The 18,277-nt window shown below is 36.1% G+C and overlaps 1 protein-coding gene across 1 annotated transcript; it reads left to right on the forward strand.

Moving 5' to 3' along the window:
• The first annotated feature begins 234 nt into the window (after positions 1-234).
• LOC111392670 (RING finger and transmembrane domain-containing protein 2-like) lies at positions 235-12,770 on the forward strand. The gene is made up of 7 exons (XM_023018046.1): positions 235-1,221; positions 3,159-3,235; positions 3,381-3,747; positions 4,116-4,255; positions 4,359-4,436; positions 11,238-11,341; positions 12,209-12,770. Exons 1-7 carry the CDS (start codon positions 645-647, stop codon positions 12,312-12,314), a joined length of 1,449 nt encoding a protein of 482 aa, XP_022873814.1. The 5' UTR covers positions 235-644; the 3' UTR covers positions 12,315-12,770.
• Positions 12,771-18,277: the final 5,507 nt, after the last annotated feature.

Below are 18,277 nucleotides of genomic sequence, written 5' to 3' on the forward strand. Positions count from 1 at the left end.
GATATATTTCAAAGTTCAGTTAGTAATGTACAATATTTTTCAAAATTTAATGGTCAAAACTTGACATTTTAAATTTTAGTGCTCAATCGAGGACATGAACTTAAATTCAGTGAGTAATCAAAGATATTGACCTAAGTTTAATGATCAAAACTACATATTTTAAATTTGAGTGACCAATTAAAAACCAACTTAAGTTCAGTGACGATTAGAACAATTAACTCGATCTATCGTCGCAAACCTTCTCGCCGTCTGCGCCAATGGAGAAAACGACAGATTTTTATAACTGCAATTCCAGTGTCTGATTCATTGATCAAATTGAAAACACAATTTGCTCATGAATTACGTTACACGTTTAGCCCTTATTTAATAATTCCCAAATAAATTATTATTAACCTCACCTCTCGCGTTGACCTTCCCCTCCAGATATTTTCACCTTCCTGTCTATCACTGTATATACCTCATTTTTTTCAGTAATTTATGCATTGTTTGTATGTATGTGTATCGATATAAACTTGTAAGGTAATATATCGATTCTCTAATTTAACAGAAGTCTTTTGTCTCGATTTATTCTTGCTGGGTTTTATTGATACCTTAATTTAGATAGATTTTGGAGGGTGGATTTTTAATTTGAATGCAAAAAAGTTATGGAGACATCAAATGGTGCGAATTCTGATAATCCCCATGTAGGTTCACTACCTTCATCACCAAGTAATGGAGGAAATTCCAGGATACAGTTCCCTTTCCTCCGGTTCATCCGGTCCCCTATCTCAACCCTACTTGAGCACACCGGTGTCCTTCGGGTCCGACCCGATCGTCCCTACTCCGAAGCCCACCCCTTCATTCCCGAAAACACCAATACTAATTCCCAAATTCCCAACAATTTAAACTCAATTAACAGCAATGATATTACTAATAGTAGTAATAATCATGGGGAGGTATCGATTCGGATTATTGGGGCGGGGGAGCAGGATGGGGATAGGGTTGATGGAAATGACGGTGAGAATGAACAACCGGGTTCAGGATTGGGATTGGGCACGGAGGAGTCTGCAGTGGTGACCAACGATCTTAATGGGAATGGGACTACAGGTAGCGGTAATGAGAACAATGGGGAAACTTCTTCGTATCGGAGATATGATATACAGCAGGTGGCAAGGTGGATTGAGCAGATTCTTCCCTTCTCTTTGCTTCTATTGGTGGTTTTCATCCGACAGCACTTGCAAGGTGAATGTTCAGAATTTTGAGGCTTCCTTTTTCTCTTTTCTCTCACGTATCAGTTACTTTGACTTTATTGTCACTGGTGATTTGCATTTTGATCTTGCTGCATATCTAAAATATTCGTTGACTTCATTCCTTTGAAATTATTATGAGCATTTCGAACCATCTTATTCTTGTCTTCGTTATTCAAATTCAATTTTGATAAAGCGTTAATCTGGAGGATGATGAGATATCAGGTCACATTGGCTTTCTTGTTTAGACGAGTTGCAATAATCTTTTTACATCACCATTTCAATTCAAAATGGAAATACATGTTAATATAATAGTGTATATCATTATGGGCTCTCTTCTAAAGTCTTTAAGAACTCATATATTATTACATTGTATCTAGGAAAGTCGTTTCTAATTTTTGCCAATAAAATTTCTTCCAGATTTGGAATATTGTAGAAACCAAACTATGTGTGACATCACTAAGTGTTTATTACATTTCCACTTCTTGATGCTAGACATTTTCTAGATAAGGAATGCTTGACACTAAATCGTTAGTTGCAGGGCATTTTCGTTGTTTTATTGAACAATTCACCTCAAAAGTCCTCTTGCAACTTGTGACCAGAAAATCTATGCACAAAGACTACTCGTAAACACTTTTTACTGGGATAAATTGTAAAATGAAATCAACGAATGAAAAATAGTTATGCTTATGTCCACTCAATAGTCTCTCTTTCTCTCATGTATACAAACACAAACATGATACCTATTGTGTTGTAATGGCTCTCTCGACGTTCTCATTTCTGCATTGGATGTGACTCATGATTGAAACGCCATTCATCACCTATTACCATTGTAACCAAGCTGTGGATCCTCTGTTGTCTCACTTCGAAACTTGCCATTTTCTCTATCCATACTAAATAAGAAATCATATACCAATTTGAAACTAGAGTACTATTATGATAATCCTCATTTCGCATTCTCGATTATTAACCTAAATTTTACACAGACAATACATGATTAAGCCCTTGTTTGGTCCCAGTTATTCCAAAATACATTTTTTTGTCTCTTATTTTCAACATAACATTCAAAATAATATTACATGCAAATCTAAAAAATTTTTCCTTATTTTTTTACCACACATTCTCCATAAAATACTATTTTAGAATGCATTTTGGACAAAAAAGGGGGTCAAAACTTCTTTTCCTTTTTAATGCTGTTCAAAACTAGAAGAAAATGCGTTAGGTACATTAAGTGAGGGGAATGTATAACCTGCAGCTGTTGAGTAATTGCAACCAAGACATTTGTCTGGCTGGTGGAACTAGCCATTGAAATTTATTTAATTTGTTGATTACCATTATGCTTTACTCGAAAAGACGTTGAAAGATGAATTATATTTCTTGCTTACCCACGGTCAATTTTCGGTGCCCGTTTCTGTTGGGTAACTTATAATGCTCATGTTTAAATGAGTGCGGACGCAAGTGATGAAATGAATGTTGTCAGTGTTTCTCATTTTGAGTTGCATGATGGTTAACGTTGATTTTATTCCTATGGGAATCATGGGAAAATAACACATGCAAGATCTTCCACTTCATGAGAGGGAATAGCTTGTTATATTGTCTTGTGAGCACGGTCATGTCTCTATGGTCCTCAAAACTTTCCTATTGTACTTCTGACAGTGTTTGTTGAGGAGATAATACTGGCATAATCTTCCACTTAAAAGTAAACAGTTTTTATGTTCTTATGTGTGAGCTTTTGCTTCTACAGTTCTCAAAAATATCGTTTTGATACTTATCAGAAAATTGGTTCCAGGTCTGAAATAGTTTATGTGATAGGTTTTTTCATATTAAATGAGTTCTCTCTCTCTCTCTCTCTATTGTATTAAATGGACCTAGATCATGTGATGTGTACTCTCGAGTTAAAAACTCCTAATTTTTCTAAATATGGTTCTTCAGGATTCTTTGCTACCATTTGGATTACTGCCATCATGTTCAAGTCTAATGACATTGTTCGAAAGCAGACAGCTCTAAAGGTATGATCTGTGTTTCCTGAGATGAACTTTTTTTTAGTGTTATCTGCATAAATGAAATCATGTTTCTGGCGCACCCCTATTCATATAAGGAATAAAGATGAACAATAGGAGAACTCCAGAAACTCACAAACGCATGCTTTTTCAGGGAGAGAGGAAGATTTCTGTCCTTGTTGGTTATTCTGTGGTCTTCATGCTTCATGTATTTGGAATCTACTGGTGGTATGGGAAAGATGATCTTTTCTATTCTCTATTCATGATTCCTCCGAAGGCAGTCCCACCTTTCTGGCATGCAGTATTCATCATCCTGGTAAATGGTATGGATATCTTTTTACCTGCTTGGTACTTTATTCATGCAATAATTGTTATGGCTCATACATTTATCCATTTGGCATTGTTGGTAGTCACAAATGAAATTTTCCCTGCTTCTCCCCATTCGGAATTTAGTGCTTTGTTGAACACTCTTAGTTTAATCGGCTTAACAAGAGGTCTGTGTAATCTTCTTTTGATCACTTAATATATCTGTAGCTTTTCCTCTTTTGTGAATTTTAATAAATTTCCAACAACTTTGTCTCTTTCGTTTTCATATTTTCTTGGAAAATACATAATTTTTAAACCTCTCTCTATATTACAATAGCATACAGGAGCTTGAATGGGTACCCGTCTTTTAATAATTCAAACATCCTCAAATATATTCCTTCCTTCCAAAATTCGAAGGTCCCTGTCTAATTAAGAGTTGGAAAATGTGAGTATTGGACGTAACTTTAGCCCCAACAGTAGCGGCCAAGATTCTTTTGTGCCATATGATGTACTTTTGTATATTTATGTAAAGAACATATATGTTTTAAGTAGGACATTATTTCTGGGGCATCATAAAATGGAGATGCGACCTTCAAAGCTGTGCCCAGGAGAGCAACTCCTGTCTGGTATAGATTTTTCTTGAACAAAGACTATGGAAGCCTCTTTTCATCGTTGACAACTGGGTTGTATTTAACTTTCAAGCTTACATCTATTGTAGAGAAGGTAAGTTGTTTCATTATCTTATATTAATGTTCTAATTTAGACCTGCTGAATTTGGAAATCCAATCTAAAAAATGTGCTCTCTCGTTTTCATGTCGCTGTACAGGTCCAATCGTTCTTTGCTGCCTTGAAAGCATTATCGAGAAAGGAAATCCATTATGGGTCTTATGCCACATCAGAACAGGTATCACGTCTTTTTAGCATTTTAAGTTTCTAGTAGGAGTTACAGTATATATGGAGACTAGTTTAAAAGCAGACTGCAAAAAAGCTAGTTTGAAAATATGTACTACACATGGCTGTCAAACACATTCAGTAACCCTGTCTTTCTTTTGCTTCAATTTTCCATTATGCTTGAGACTACCTTTTCTTCTCCATCCAGATGTTCTCTAGTGCACAATAAACTAAATGGCTATACATGACAACCATGCCTAACTTTATGTTTTAGTTCTAGATGTGGATCTGGTTTGGAGTTAGTTATCTTTAGCTTTAACCAACCGTAATCAGCTGCATCATACTTGTGAGTGGGAGTTTCTTTTAAGTTTTCAGAAGATATCTCCGAACCACTTAAGTTGACCTTCCCTCTAGTTTATCCTCAATTTATGGTGTAACCTCTATGTATATAGTCTCATTTCTTATTTTAGCCAGTTTAATATGGCTTAACATCCTCATTTACGTTTTCTTCATCTTGTGGTCTTGAGGTCCTTTATCGCCCACCACTAAGTGTCATAAAGCATTATTAGTCCAATAATTTGAATAAGATTGAGAAAATAAAGGGAAAGAGAAGGGGGAACAAAATAGAGAGAATTTTGAGGGGGAAATATCATTTTTTTTTCCGTATCAAGTCTAAATATTACAATGAAAAGATCATCTTTATGTAGAGTCTAATAACCTAACTTGAGAAGGAAACAAAAGAAATAAAACCTAGTTTAAGGCAAACTAGAAATTGTTGGATTTTATGCACAATAATAAAGAGATGAAAAAGAAAATCAACACAAGAATTTACGTGGTTCGGCAGTGTGCCTACGTCCACGAGAGCGATACGAAAATAATGTTTATTCAGTAGTGAAAAATAGGATTACAACATATTGTTTATACTAATCCTAGCCTGAGCCCATATAAGACTTTAAGGCCCGTACAAGAAATATCCCTGTACCGTACCATCCTCAACTACCAAACAGTGAATTAAACACGCGCAAGGGCGATGTTGTCAATCCACTCCTCTCACTCTACTCCGCTCCGTTCTGGCATCGGCCTATGTGATCCAGGACCTGTGTTCCACTTTATATGAGCCACATGCATAACAATCTCCATCTTGGCGAATATTCACTCCTCAGGAAAAAAATAACCTAGAAAATCACACCATCTAGGACCAATGGGTTGGGACACATCCTTTCTAACACCTAGGGATATTAATCAAGTTCAAGCAATGTTTGAACCTATCCACTGTAATTTGCTTTGTCATCATGTTTGCTACATGCACCTTCTCTACATGCACCTTCTCTAACAACAGCTCTCCTGAAATAACCCTCTTATCTTATGAAATCTCATATCATTGTACTTGGTTCTTGCATGATAAATCTGATTTTTCACTAGAAAGATGGCGCTCTGACTATCACAGTACAATTTCATTCCATCTTGTTTGATCCCAAGTTCCCTGACAAGCCCTTTCAATCACAATAATTCCTTAGCTACCTCAGTTACCGCCATGTACTCTGCTTCAGTTGTAGATAATGTCACAAGCGACTGCACCATTAATCTCCAACATATGGGCCCACTTGCGAGTATGAAAACATAATCTGTATTGGACTTTCTGTCATCCAAGTCCCCTGCATAATCTACATCTATGTATCCTTGAATTGAAATATCACCATGTTATCTCTCAAACATGATCCCGCACTCCATTGTACTTTTCAAGTACCTGAAAATCTATTTTACAGCTCTCCAGTGCTCTCTACCTAGATTAGCCATATACTTACTAACCACACTGACTGCATGTGCTAGATCTGGTCTGGTACACACCATTGCATATATCAAACATCCAACTGCGCTGGCATAAGGTACCTTTGACATCTTTGCAACCTCTTTTTCATTCTTTGGGCATTGATTACTAGACAATCTGAAGTAATTTGCCAATGGTGTAGCAACTGATTTTGCATCTGACATGCACTTTCTTCAAATAATTTTTCTGAGACACCCAAAATATTCTGGCTTTCCTTATCTCTGTTGATCTCCATGCCAAGAATTTTCTTAGCCGGTCCCAAGTCTTTCATGTCAAACTTACTGCTCAACAAAGATTTCGATCTGTCTACCTCATCCATATTCTTAGTAGCAATTAGCAAGTTGTCCACCTACAACATCAAGAAAATAAGAGTTATCCTCAAGAATTCTGTAGTAAATGCAACAATTATACTCACAACGACTGTAGTCAATCTGAATCATATGAGAGTCGAACTTCTTGTACCATTGTCGTGGAGATTGCTTAAGCCCGTATAAAGACTTCTTCAGTTTACACACAAGATTCTCTGTTCCTGGTTCTAAAAACCCTTTTGACTGCTCCATGAAAATCCGTTCCTCCAACTCACCATGAAGGAAAGCAGTCTTCACATCCAACTTCTTTAACTCCAAATCAAAATTAGCCACCATTGTCAAAACAATCCTGATGGAGGTGTGTCTGACAACCGGGGAGAATTTTATCATAATCTACTCCCTTCCTCTGTGAGTATCCCTTTGCTACTAATCGAGTCTTGTGTCTTTCTCCTTTCTTTTCTGACATCGTTTCTTTCTTTCTGTACACCCACTTACACCCTATCTGTTTCTTCTCGTCTGGAAGCTCCACCAAATCCCAATTTTCATTTTTATGCAGTGACTCAATTTCCTCCACCATAGCCTCTATCCATTTGCCTTTCTCCTAACTACTAATGGCATCCCGAAAAGTTATAGGATCGCTATTACTGGTAATGATTGCACAAGAAACCGAATCCTCGAATCAATACTTTGTTGGTGGCTTGATAGTGCGAGGTGGTCTATCTAAGGCAACACTATGATACTGCTCCACCTCTGACCCAGAACTATCCGCTCCTTGAGCATTAATTTCTGTGTTAACATTGTCTAGCTCTACTTGCACCACTTGGCTCTTACCTGTGCCCTCGTCTGAATTGAGCTTTTCTTTATCTGGAGAAGCTTTAAGCATGAATGTTTCATCAAATACTGCATCCCTACTTATCGTCATCTTCTTTGCCTCTGGATCCCAAAACTTGTTATCCTTTACGCCTTTTACATAGCCTAGAAAAATGCATTTTCTTGATTTCGGATCAAGTTTGTTCGTTGATCACTAGATACATGCATATAAGCCGGACACCCAAATACTCTCAATTTAGAATAATCAACTTCATTACCTGTCCAAACTTCCTCTGCAACTTTTCCATCTAGTGCTGCTCGTGGTGATCTATTTATGACATAACATGCCATGTTCACTGCTTCTGCCCAAAAAACTCTTCGAGAGCCCTGCATTCAGCCTCGAACATCTTTCCCGTTCTGCAATTGTTCTGTTCATCCTTTCTGCTATACCATTCTGCTTCGGTGTCTTGCGAACTGTATAGTGCCGCTGAATATCATGCTCCTCACAAAATTTCAGAAACTATGAATCTGTGCTCTGTTCCGTTGTTTGTCCTCGAGTACTTAATTTTTCAGCATGTTTGGTTCTCTACTTCTGCCTTCCACAATTTGAACTTGGCAAAAGCTTCAAACTTGTGCTTCATGAAACATACCCGAACTTTTCTAGAGAAATCATCAATGAAAGTGATGAAATACTGAGATCCACCTTTGAACAACTCCCTCACTGGTCCCCAAACATCTAAGTGCACGTAATTAAGAATGCCCTCTGTTTTGTGCTTTTTCATCTTGAATTGTACTCTGGATTGTTTTCCAAGTACACAGAACTTAAAGAAATCTAGCTTGCATGATTTTACCCCCTTCAACAAATTCCTCTTGTGAAGTTTAACCATGCCACGTTCTCGTATATGCCCAAGTCGCATATGCCATAGAAAAGTGTCATCCGACTCAGACTTTGCTATAGCAACTTTACCTACAAGTGTATCCCCGAGTAGTTGGTAGATATTTCCTGCTAACTTCTGAGCCTTCATCATAATCATAGCCCCTTTCTTCACTGTTAGAGCCCCACACTCTGACTTATAAAAGTAACCATTTGTGTCTAAAGTGCCTAAAAAAATTAATTTTTTTTCAACTCAAGTACATGCCTAACATTTTTCAAGGTCCTTACCACACCATCGAACATTTCAAATTTTATAGATCCCATTCCAATGACCTTATATGATGCATCATTACCCATCAGAACAGATCCAAAATTATCAAAACGATATGAATGAAACCAATCCTGGTGAGGACATGTGATATGAACAAGCTTAATCAAGTGTCCAATAGTCATTTAATTTTTCAAAATTACCTGCAAATACTGATAGTATGTCTCCATCTCAAGAATCCGCGTCTCTTTCTGCAACACTAGTTGAGTTTGAGGACCCATCACCTTTTCTTTCATCACCCTGCTTCTTATTGGGACTGTCTCTCTTAAAGTGACCCATCTAATGGCATTTGTAGCACTTGACGTTTTTCTTATTTTGATTTCTAGATTTTGATCTAATGTTCCCTCTATAAGAACCACCACCGTCCTTCCTTCTCCCACAATCCTGGTAGCCCTTTACGATTAACCTTTCACCCTGTGAAATTTCACCAGTACGCAGTTTCCGCTGGTTGTAGGCTAACAGGGCTGGTGTGACTTTCTCCAATTCGAGAGTCTTTACCCCCACGTCAACGTGGTCACCAGACGGTCATACGAAGGAGGAAATGAGCACAACAAAACTCATTGCCTTATTTTCATCATCAAATTTGATTTCAAGTCGCAATATATCGCTGATAATTAGATTGAATACATTGGTGTGTTGAATCAGATCTGTACCCTCCAACATCTTTAGCCCGTACAGTCGCTGCTTCAGATGCATCTTGTTCGTGAGAGATTTTGACATATAACGACTCTCCAATTTCTCCCAAACCTTCGCCGGAGACTCAACGTCCATGACGTGATACATGATCTCGTTCGCCAAACAAAGCTAAATTGTACCAACTGCTCGTACCTCGAGCTTTTCCCAATCGACACCTGACGTACCCTCTGGCTTCTTCCTAAATAGTACCTTCACCATCCCTTGCTGCGCTAACAAATCCTTCACCCTTCGCTGCCATAATCCGAAATTCCTAGATCCGTCGAACTTCATCACATTGAATTTTGCAATCGAAGAACTCACCATCTGAACCTTGCTCCGATACTAATTGTTGGATTCTATGCACAATAATAAAGAGATGAAAAAGAAAATCAACACAAGAATTTACGTGGATTGGCGGTGTGCCTACAGCCACGAGAGCAAAGCGGAGGTAATGTTTATTCAGTAGTGAAAAATAGGGTTACAACATATTATTTATACTAACATTAGTTTAGCCCATATAAAATTTTAAGGCCCGTACAAGAAATATTCTTGTATCGTACCACGGGGGCGTTGCCCCCCACACCCGTAACCCATTCAGTTTCCCTAACAACCAGACAGTGAATTAAACCCGTACAATGCCGATGCCATCGCTCCACTCCGTTCCGTTCCGTTCCATTCGATGCGCTCCTCCCGACATTGGCCTATTCGATCTAGGACCTATGTTCCACTCTATATGAGCCACATGGACAATAGAAAATCTATAAAACAATACCTAATTCTAGTCAACCTAGAAAACTATAATAAATTAAAAATAAGTTAATTAAGATTAAACTATCTTTATTCCTCCATCATAATCATTCTGCAGAATTTGCCTTTTAACTTCAATACATCTTCCTATAATCTTTGTAGCATATCTCCTTCTAAAGTAACCCTTTCTAACTAAATTCTAGATATCAGTAGCATAATCCGATCCCTAAATTAGTGATTATCATATTAAGCCCTTTTTCGGGCTCCATTAAAATGAGATTTTAGGGGAAAATGTGTTTCTGAATGGTGTTTGGAGGATGTGTGGTTAAAAATAATGAATAATTTTGAGTTTATGTGTAACATTATTTTATTGGAGAATGTATGATTGAAAATGAGTTTTGAAAAAGTATATTTTTAAAAAAATGGAGCTCAAACCTGATTACCTATGAAAAAAATAATAATAAATAAATAATAATGATAATGGAGCTTAAACAAGGACTAAATGTTTGTAGTCTATGTTGTTTCTACGTATCAAACAATGACACGTAGTGACGTCTTGGAAATGCCATGTGGCATGTGTCCCTTTTTAGTTCTTTTTTTTTCAAATACCACATGTTCGTGAAACACGACAAATTGCGAAAGTGCTGTGGAATATAGAGTACTGACATGTTGATGAGTGCAAAGGAAAAGGCTATTTTCGACAAGTGAAGTGGAAGACACCATCAATCGACGAGCGCAGTATAAAATAGAAATAGTGAAGGAGAGAGCCGAACCCTAAGCATTATTTTAACATAATCGAATTTCACTATATATTTTATACATGTATTTGAGTATCATAATTTTTTTAAAAGACTCTATAGGCATACCCTTATCTTATCGTATCCGAATTTTGTATTCAAATCCGTGCATCTTAGTCACTTGCTCATAGCTAGTGCTTGCATGTTGCTGTATTTGGCTAAATGAATTGATTTATCCACTCAAGTTCTTGTTGTGATCCACCATTTTCTCGTTTACATTTTGAGCTGACCGAGCCTAGCTACAACACTAAGTGGGGAGCAATATATTATGTCCTGGAGTAGTGTTTCTGCTTAATGGCATACTTGATCCATATACCTTATCGTTCTTAGCCTCGAATTCTTGGTCACATAGTTCTATCCGCTGCTGAAATGTGTTGTTTTCTATCTTTAAAATGCATTAAGACTAATTTGTTTTCATAACTAATTCTTTTAAATTATTCAATATAGGTGACTGCAGCAGGAGATCTTTGCGCCATATGCCAGGAGAAGATGCATGTTCCAATTTTATTGCGCTGCAAACATATCTTCTGTGAAGACTGTGTTTCAGAATGGTTAGTTTTTTTGCATTATGTGATGCACATTTGCTAATTTCTCTTGACAATCATTGATTTATGGGAATATTCCTTATAATCTGTGCTTGGCTTGGCTGGCTACTTGCTTATAATTTACTTTTACTAGAAATGAAATTTATGTAATTGAATTATGGTGGGCCCTTGCCAGCCTTCTCAATCAGAACACCTCTTTGCTGTCATCAAGCGTGAATGATCTTTTGATCTTTTATAGAAGGATGATTTTTAAAGGCACGGCTTGTTTTTTCCACGTCTCTTTAGAGTGCCATATGAAATGTCAAGTCATTTAGCTGTCATTAGCTTTCTCTTCTTCTAATTGGTGGTAGTGGACCCCATGAGAATCATTTTTCAGCTTATGAGAAGGTGTAAGCTTTAAAATATTTTGATTTTAATGGTTCATGATGATGTCTGACAACGATTAAGATATGGAGATTTCTAATTGAAACACTTAAGATCAAAATAGTTGAGGTATAGAGCATGTTAAAAATTTGGGTTTGAGTATTGTCTAACTTCTTTGAAATTTCTGGAATTATTCAAAGAAGCCCAGCAAAATTTGTTGTTTATGACAGTGAATGATAAAAACCAATCAGGATTGGGAAGACCTTTGTTATGCCTATACTTGTCATGGTACAAACTGATTATGTGAATAGTTTAATTCAATGTCATTACTTCAAATAAGAAAGAAAGATCAAGAACAGAATGGAGTTGATGTAGAAGTCTTTCCTCTTCGTCACAATCACGTACTAGCTTGTTCTTCTGGTTGTGATATCACAAATTTTAATCAACGAATAAATTCCAGGATTTCTGATTATACGAGGTCTATTCCAAACTACTTTTTTCCTTTTGCAGGTTTGACAGAGAAAGAACTTGCCCTTTATGTAGGGCCCTGGTTAGACCTGCTGATCTTAGATCATATGGAGATGGATCAACGAGTCTTTTCTTCCAGTTGTTTTAGAACTTCCATTTTGTCTCCCAGAAACTTGGACTCAAAATGGCATTCTCCCAAACTTGATTAAGAAAAAGCAATCACTGTCACCAAGGTGTTTTACACTAATTGTTGCTCCATTCTTGGATTTCTGTGGCTGATTCTGCAAGGAAACTATACCAATACCGACTGTTTTTTGGCTATATTTTTGTAGAATAAGTCTACTTGTACTCTTTTGGTGTATATGATGGGTTACACCCTCTCACATGGAGGGGGCCTACAAATCATTTATACGTTGGCCCCTTTCATGTAAAGGAGGTGTAACCCATTATATACACAAAAAGTGTACATGTAGTATTGTCCATTTTTGTATGATGTATTTGAAAAGGTTCAATGCTTGCTCGATAGATTTTGATGAGATGATCATTTCGCCACATGTAAATATTTTATTTTAAGATTAATGATCATTTATTTTCTTGTGTTGCATTCTTTTAGCAGAGAGAATAGAGTTGATCTTAATTTATTGGTCATACGTAGGGTTGTCAATGGACCGAGCCTGCTCGGCTCGTGAGCAGATGTCGTTTTTTTTTTTTTGAAACAAATAGGTAAATTGGAAAATAAAAAAGTAATTTTAATTTTTAAATTGTGAGTTATATATAAAAAATTAGGTAAAAAATTTAAACCCTTTTCCTTTATCTGGGCTTGGACCGGCTACTTAAATTTAGAGTAGGTGGAGTTAAAAATTGTGTTATTTGTTTGTTTGTTCATGTACAATTTTTTAAAGAAAATTTTAAAACAGTATTAAAAATTATTTTTTCAAGCAACGCTGTGCATCCCCTTGTATATAATTTTCGAAGAAAATTCCTTTTAAAAATTGAAAGGGTAATCGAATGCCCTTTGAATTGTCAGAAGTCTTCCCTTAGAAGATTATATAGAAGTCTTTCACTTCGAAAATTATATATGATCTTCGAATTGAAAGACTTCTGACAATTGAAAGGGCAATCATTCGATTACCCTTTTAATTTTCAGAAGGAATTTACTTCAAAAATTATATACAAAGATACGTAAAGCGTTGTTCGAGAAAAGAATTTAAAATGTGGATATATAGTAGTAATAGTACCAAGTAATAACAAAAATTTAACTAAATTGGTGGAAAAGAATTTTTTTTTTTTTTAACTAAAAGAGAGAGAAAAAAATAAAAATAAAAATTTTATTTTTTTTCTTTTTAAAATAGATAAAATATAAACCATCCTCCTTTATCCAGGTTTTTAGACCGACTACTTAAATTTTCAGTAGACGGAGTTAAGAATTGTACACGAATAATTTTTTGTAGCATGTACAATTTTTTAAAGCAAATTAAAAGTAACGATAAGAAAAGAAAAGTTTCATCAATATAATCAAATCAAATATCACTTATTTGACGACATGTAATTTCGGCATATTTATCTTGTAGTCGAAAATGAGCGTCCTACTAATCTTTAACGCATATTAACGCTTCTAAAATATTTTCTTTTAGTCGGCTCCTGATCTCGCTCGAAACTCTTTTATCTGCACTAAAAGTAGACTCTGAAGTAACAGTGCTAACTGGAGGTGTCAGCAGATCTTTTGCAATCGCAGATATAACTGGCCAACGTCGTTCATACCTTCGCCAGAATTCAATTACTTCGTCTGAACTTTTTTTAATTGTTTTATCTGTTGGCATATTCTGGTTGAAATAATCAATTAATTAAGCGGGCAATGTATTATGGCTTGAGCCCGTAGATGTTTGATGAAAATGAGATACAGATGGTGACGACATGGCAGTGGCAGTGGTAGTAGATGAACACATTGCAGATGAATCAAATCTATGCGAATTAATGCCTTGAAATAAATTAAATATTTCCGCATCTTCTTCTTCAATTTCAGTGGAAGGAGTAGGTGCAGATGGTACCCGACTAATATTGGTACCCATTCGGTTCGCATATAATTCATATATTTCACATAATATTTGCTTTAAATTTTTATATGTGATAGGTGTATCAAATGTTAAGGCGTTTGAAATTTGATCAATTATATATTTAGTTCCCGATAAATTATATCGGGGTCCATTACGCATGCTAAAGGAAATAATATAGGCAAATCTTTCCAATATTTTCTAAATTTTAAATACATAGCAATTATAATTTCACTAAAATCAGGGTCATTTATGTATTTATGAAATATTCTTGCAATTATATAAAAAGGTTCAAGCACTATACAACTAGTGGGATAGTAAACGCCCAATAAAATCTTAGCGATTTCATAAAAAGATGTCAAATTTTTTTTTTTTAACTTTCAAAGCTAAATGCCAATCACGTTTAGTCAACATACTCTCGTCATCACTTCTAACATGTCTATTGTTATAAAAGTCAGTTATTAAATATTCAAAACCTTCACATGACTTTAATAATAAGTAAGTAGAGTTCCACCTATGACCTAAGTCGCTAACAAATATTTTAGCATTTTGAACTTCTATTTCGGCACAATAATCCTCAAATGCTTGTTTTCTACTTGGAGAGATTGTGATATACATTAGTGCGTTCCTAATATTTTGAAGCTCATCCTTTATATATTATAAATCATCTCGAACAATTAAATTCAAAATATGGCATACACAACGAATATGAAACAAATACCCACCAAAATCAGGTTGTAGTATCCTATGCAATTTTTCATCAACTACTTTATTAACACTAGTATTATTGAAAGTAAATGAACGAATTTTACCTTCGCAATGATATTCTTTAATAAAACTAATAATAGCATTAAATATATTATTAGCATTGCGAGGAAACTCAATAATTCTAAAAGCAATAATTTTTTTATGCATGCACTAAAGTGGGTCTATATAATGTGCAGTTACAACTATATATGCTCTTTTATTAATCTCTTTCCATATATCCGAAGTTAAAGATATGACACCCCCATATTTTTGCGAATCCATAATTAATTGTTGTTTTGTTGAAGTAAAATATTGTATTGTATCGGAACGAAGAGTGTTTCGACTTACTCCAACGTACCTTGGCTGCGATATTCTTTCACATACGAGACGTAGTGTTGGTTGTCAATTAATGCCAAAGACAACTCAGCACCAGCAACAAATTTCACCATTCCGATTCGAGCTTTCTCCTCCGAATACACCCATGTGGATAAGGGTGCAGCAGAACCACCGGCGTCTGGACTGTCAAATTGCAATTGTGTTTGACAACCTGGAATAAGTCCGTGTTTAGCCGCACATACTTTGTAATGACGGTTGAGATGGGTGGTACCAATTCCTCTTTGCCATGTCCATCTTTGTTGGCAGTATTTACATACTACTTTGGATTCTTGAACTCCATTGACGATTTTTCCCATTGAAATTAACTTAAAATGATTCCAACATTTTGCTTGTTTTTCCCCTTTTGCTTTCCCCTCGCATTAGGAATGTTTAATTCAACCTCTTCTTCCTGATCGTGTTTCGCTTCGGGAACATTAACATCATCCAAATTAATTGGATAATTTGGATTGCCGCTTACATGATGATGAAGATCCAAATCTGGAATATCTTCAGTTAGGGATACGTCATTTAGACCTTCAAATTGATTCTGAAATTGACTTTGCGGTGTCATAGGCGATTCGTTTCCTCCCACACCAAACAAGTTTTCGACAAATGCGCGTGGGTACATTTGTTTAATTGTAATAAGTAATAACTAGTAGAAGAATAATTGTATAAATGTAGTGAGAAATGAAAATTGGATGGAATTTCAATAAATATAGTGAGAATTGAGAAATGAAAATTGGATATTGTATAAATTGTATTAAAAATTGCACAACTATCAACATAATACAAGAGAGTTGAGAGAAAGATAATTGAGAGTTGAGAGTGAATTGTAGAAAATTTTGTGACTAAATGCCGCTATTTATAAAAGAAGAAAAGAAAAAAAAAATTTAAGGACCAAAACGGTCACTGAAAAAATTCAGTGACCGTTAACGTTCAAAATAAAAAATAATAATAATTCAAGGACTGAAATGGTCACTGACAAACAATGACCGTTTTCATAAAGTGACTGAAACGGTCACTTTAAAAAATGAGCCCACGAGCTTGGGCTCGTTTATAACGAGCTGCTCGCGGGCTCGTGGCTCGTGGCTCGTTTTTTGTGTGAGCCGAGCGGGCTCGGCTCGCCCACAGAACCGGCCCACTCAGCTGGCGCTCGCGCTCGTGTTTTTACGAGCTCGAGCCGCCCACGAACTTCGTTTTCGCTAGCCAAGCGGGCGAGCCGACGAGCCGCTCGGCCCATTTGCCATCCCTAGTCATACGACAATGTATTTCATAATGTGTAACAAACTACCTGTTCGACCCTTGAAACTTAGGGACACTCTAAGGCAGCGTGTCCCACATATGCGGCTTACAAGCTAAGATATGCAACACTAGCATAATATAAGGAGGTGGAAAGTTTGAGATTTAGGATCAGTTTGAGTATTCCAGCCTAACTAGAGTCACGACAAGAAAGGTAGGGAAAGAAGAAGAGGAAGACTCGGCTAGTAATTGAGAAAAAGGAGATGAGAGAGGAAAGTAAGGAAGAGGGGAGACAAATGTGGGCAACAACCAACGAAATGTATTTCATTCGTCAAATGTCATTGGAAGTTTCCATTACAATCATATAAATAACAAAACAATAAACCTAGTAAAGGGGCTTAGGTCAAACCCATATACTAGCCCAATAAAACTTAAAGTATAAATAAATGGATGTAAAACATAAATAAATGGCCCAAACAAACGGTCCAATAAAGGATGTTCGCATCAAATCTCCAGGGTGGGAGAAAAACTTGACCCCTCAGTGTGGGTAAATCACAAAATATTGGTGTCAAAATCCCAACCACAAACTAAGCGGTTGAACAAATTTCTTTCGATGTCTATAGATACGTAAGGGTGTTAATCTGGGCAAAGCAAGATTCTACTGACTCATATAATGCTCCAATAAATCGGGATCAAACTTTGGGGATCCAAGTATAATTAGAATTAGGGTTACCTAACTAATGAACAAAGAAGCATTGAATCTCTTAATCCTTGGTTAACATAATCCGTTTATTTAATACAGCATCAATTTTATTTTTGTGTGCTGAGGCAGGTGAAATTTGGGCAGGAATAACATGTTTAGGTTGAGAGTCCACAGATGGAGGCATAAAAGGATCATCATATGGGGGTAAAATAGCCTTTGCAACTAAGTCCTCGACATTGAATGTAAAGTGGTAGCCAAAATCTGATGGTAAATCAATAACGTATGCATTTGGACCAACATGCTTTAAAATTTATAAGGACTAGCATTACGAACTTGCAACTTGAAAACGGATCGAGATGGACGTTGTTCCAGTTTAATTTGAATCATAACATAATGCTCAATATTAAATTCAACATGTCATCTATGTAAATCAGTTCGAAGTTTATATCATGTATTGCTTGCTTCCAATTATTTATTGATCTTAATATACAAGTCATGAGGATGTTGTACAAATGCCTCAGCTGAAATAGACACACTAGCATGTAGGGATATTGGAATAAGGTCTAAAGGCTTCCTAAGTTTATAACCATGAACAATTTCAAAAGGATTCATACCTATAGATCGATTCACGAAACTATTATATGCAATTTGGGCTATAGGGAAGATCAAATTCCAATTTCTAAGATTTTCGTGGACCAAACACCTTAATAAATTATTAAGACTGCGGTTGACAACTTCAGTTTAACCATCGATCAGTGAGTTGTAGGCAATAGAGAACTTCAATTTAGTATCAACCACACACCATAGGGTTCTCCTAAGATGGCTAATGAAACAAACATCCATATGTAAGACAATGGTCTTAGGAAGACCATACAACTTGACGATCTTATGAAAGTATAACTTAGCAACCTTTAGATGCATCAGAAGTCTTGTTACAAAGGATAAAATGCCCCATTTTAGATAAGTGATCCACCATAACGAAAATGGAGTCATGTT

This window comes from Olea europaea, unplaced genomic scaffold, assembly GCF_002742605.1.
Source record: "Olea europaea var. sylvestris unplaced genomic scaffold, O_europaea_v1 scaffold959, whole genome shotgun sequence".
NCBI lineage: Eukaryota > Viridiplantae > Streptophyta > Magnoliopsida > Lamiales > Oleaceae > Olea > Olea europaea.

Coding starts and splice junctions, on each gene's coding strand:
- LOC111392670 (XM_023018046.1), top strand. CDS start 645: ATGGAGACATCAAATGGTGCGAATTCTGATAATCCCCATGTAGGTTCA. Junction 3,236..3,380: donor GAAAGCAGACAGCTCTAAAG/GTATGATCTGTG, acceptor ATGCTTTTTCAG/GGAGAGAGGAAGATTTCTGT. Junction 3,748..4,115: donor TAATCTTCTTTTGATCACTT/AATATATCTGTA, acceptor CATAAAATGGAG/ATGCGACCTTCAAAGCTGTG.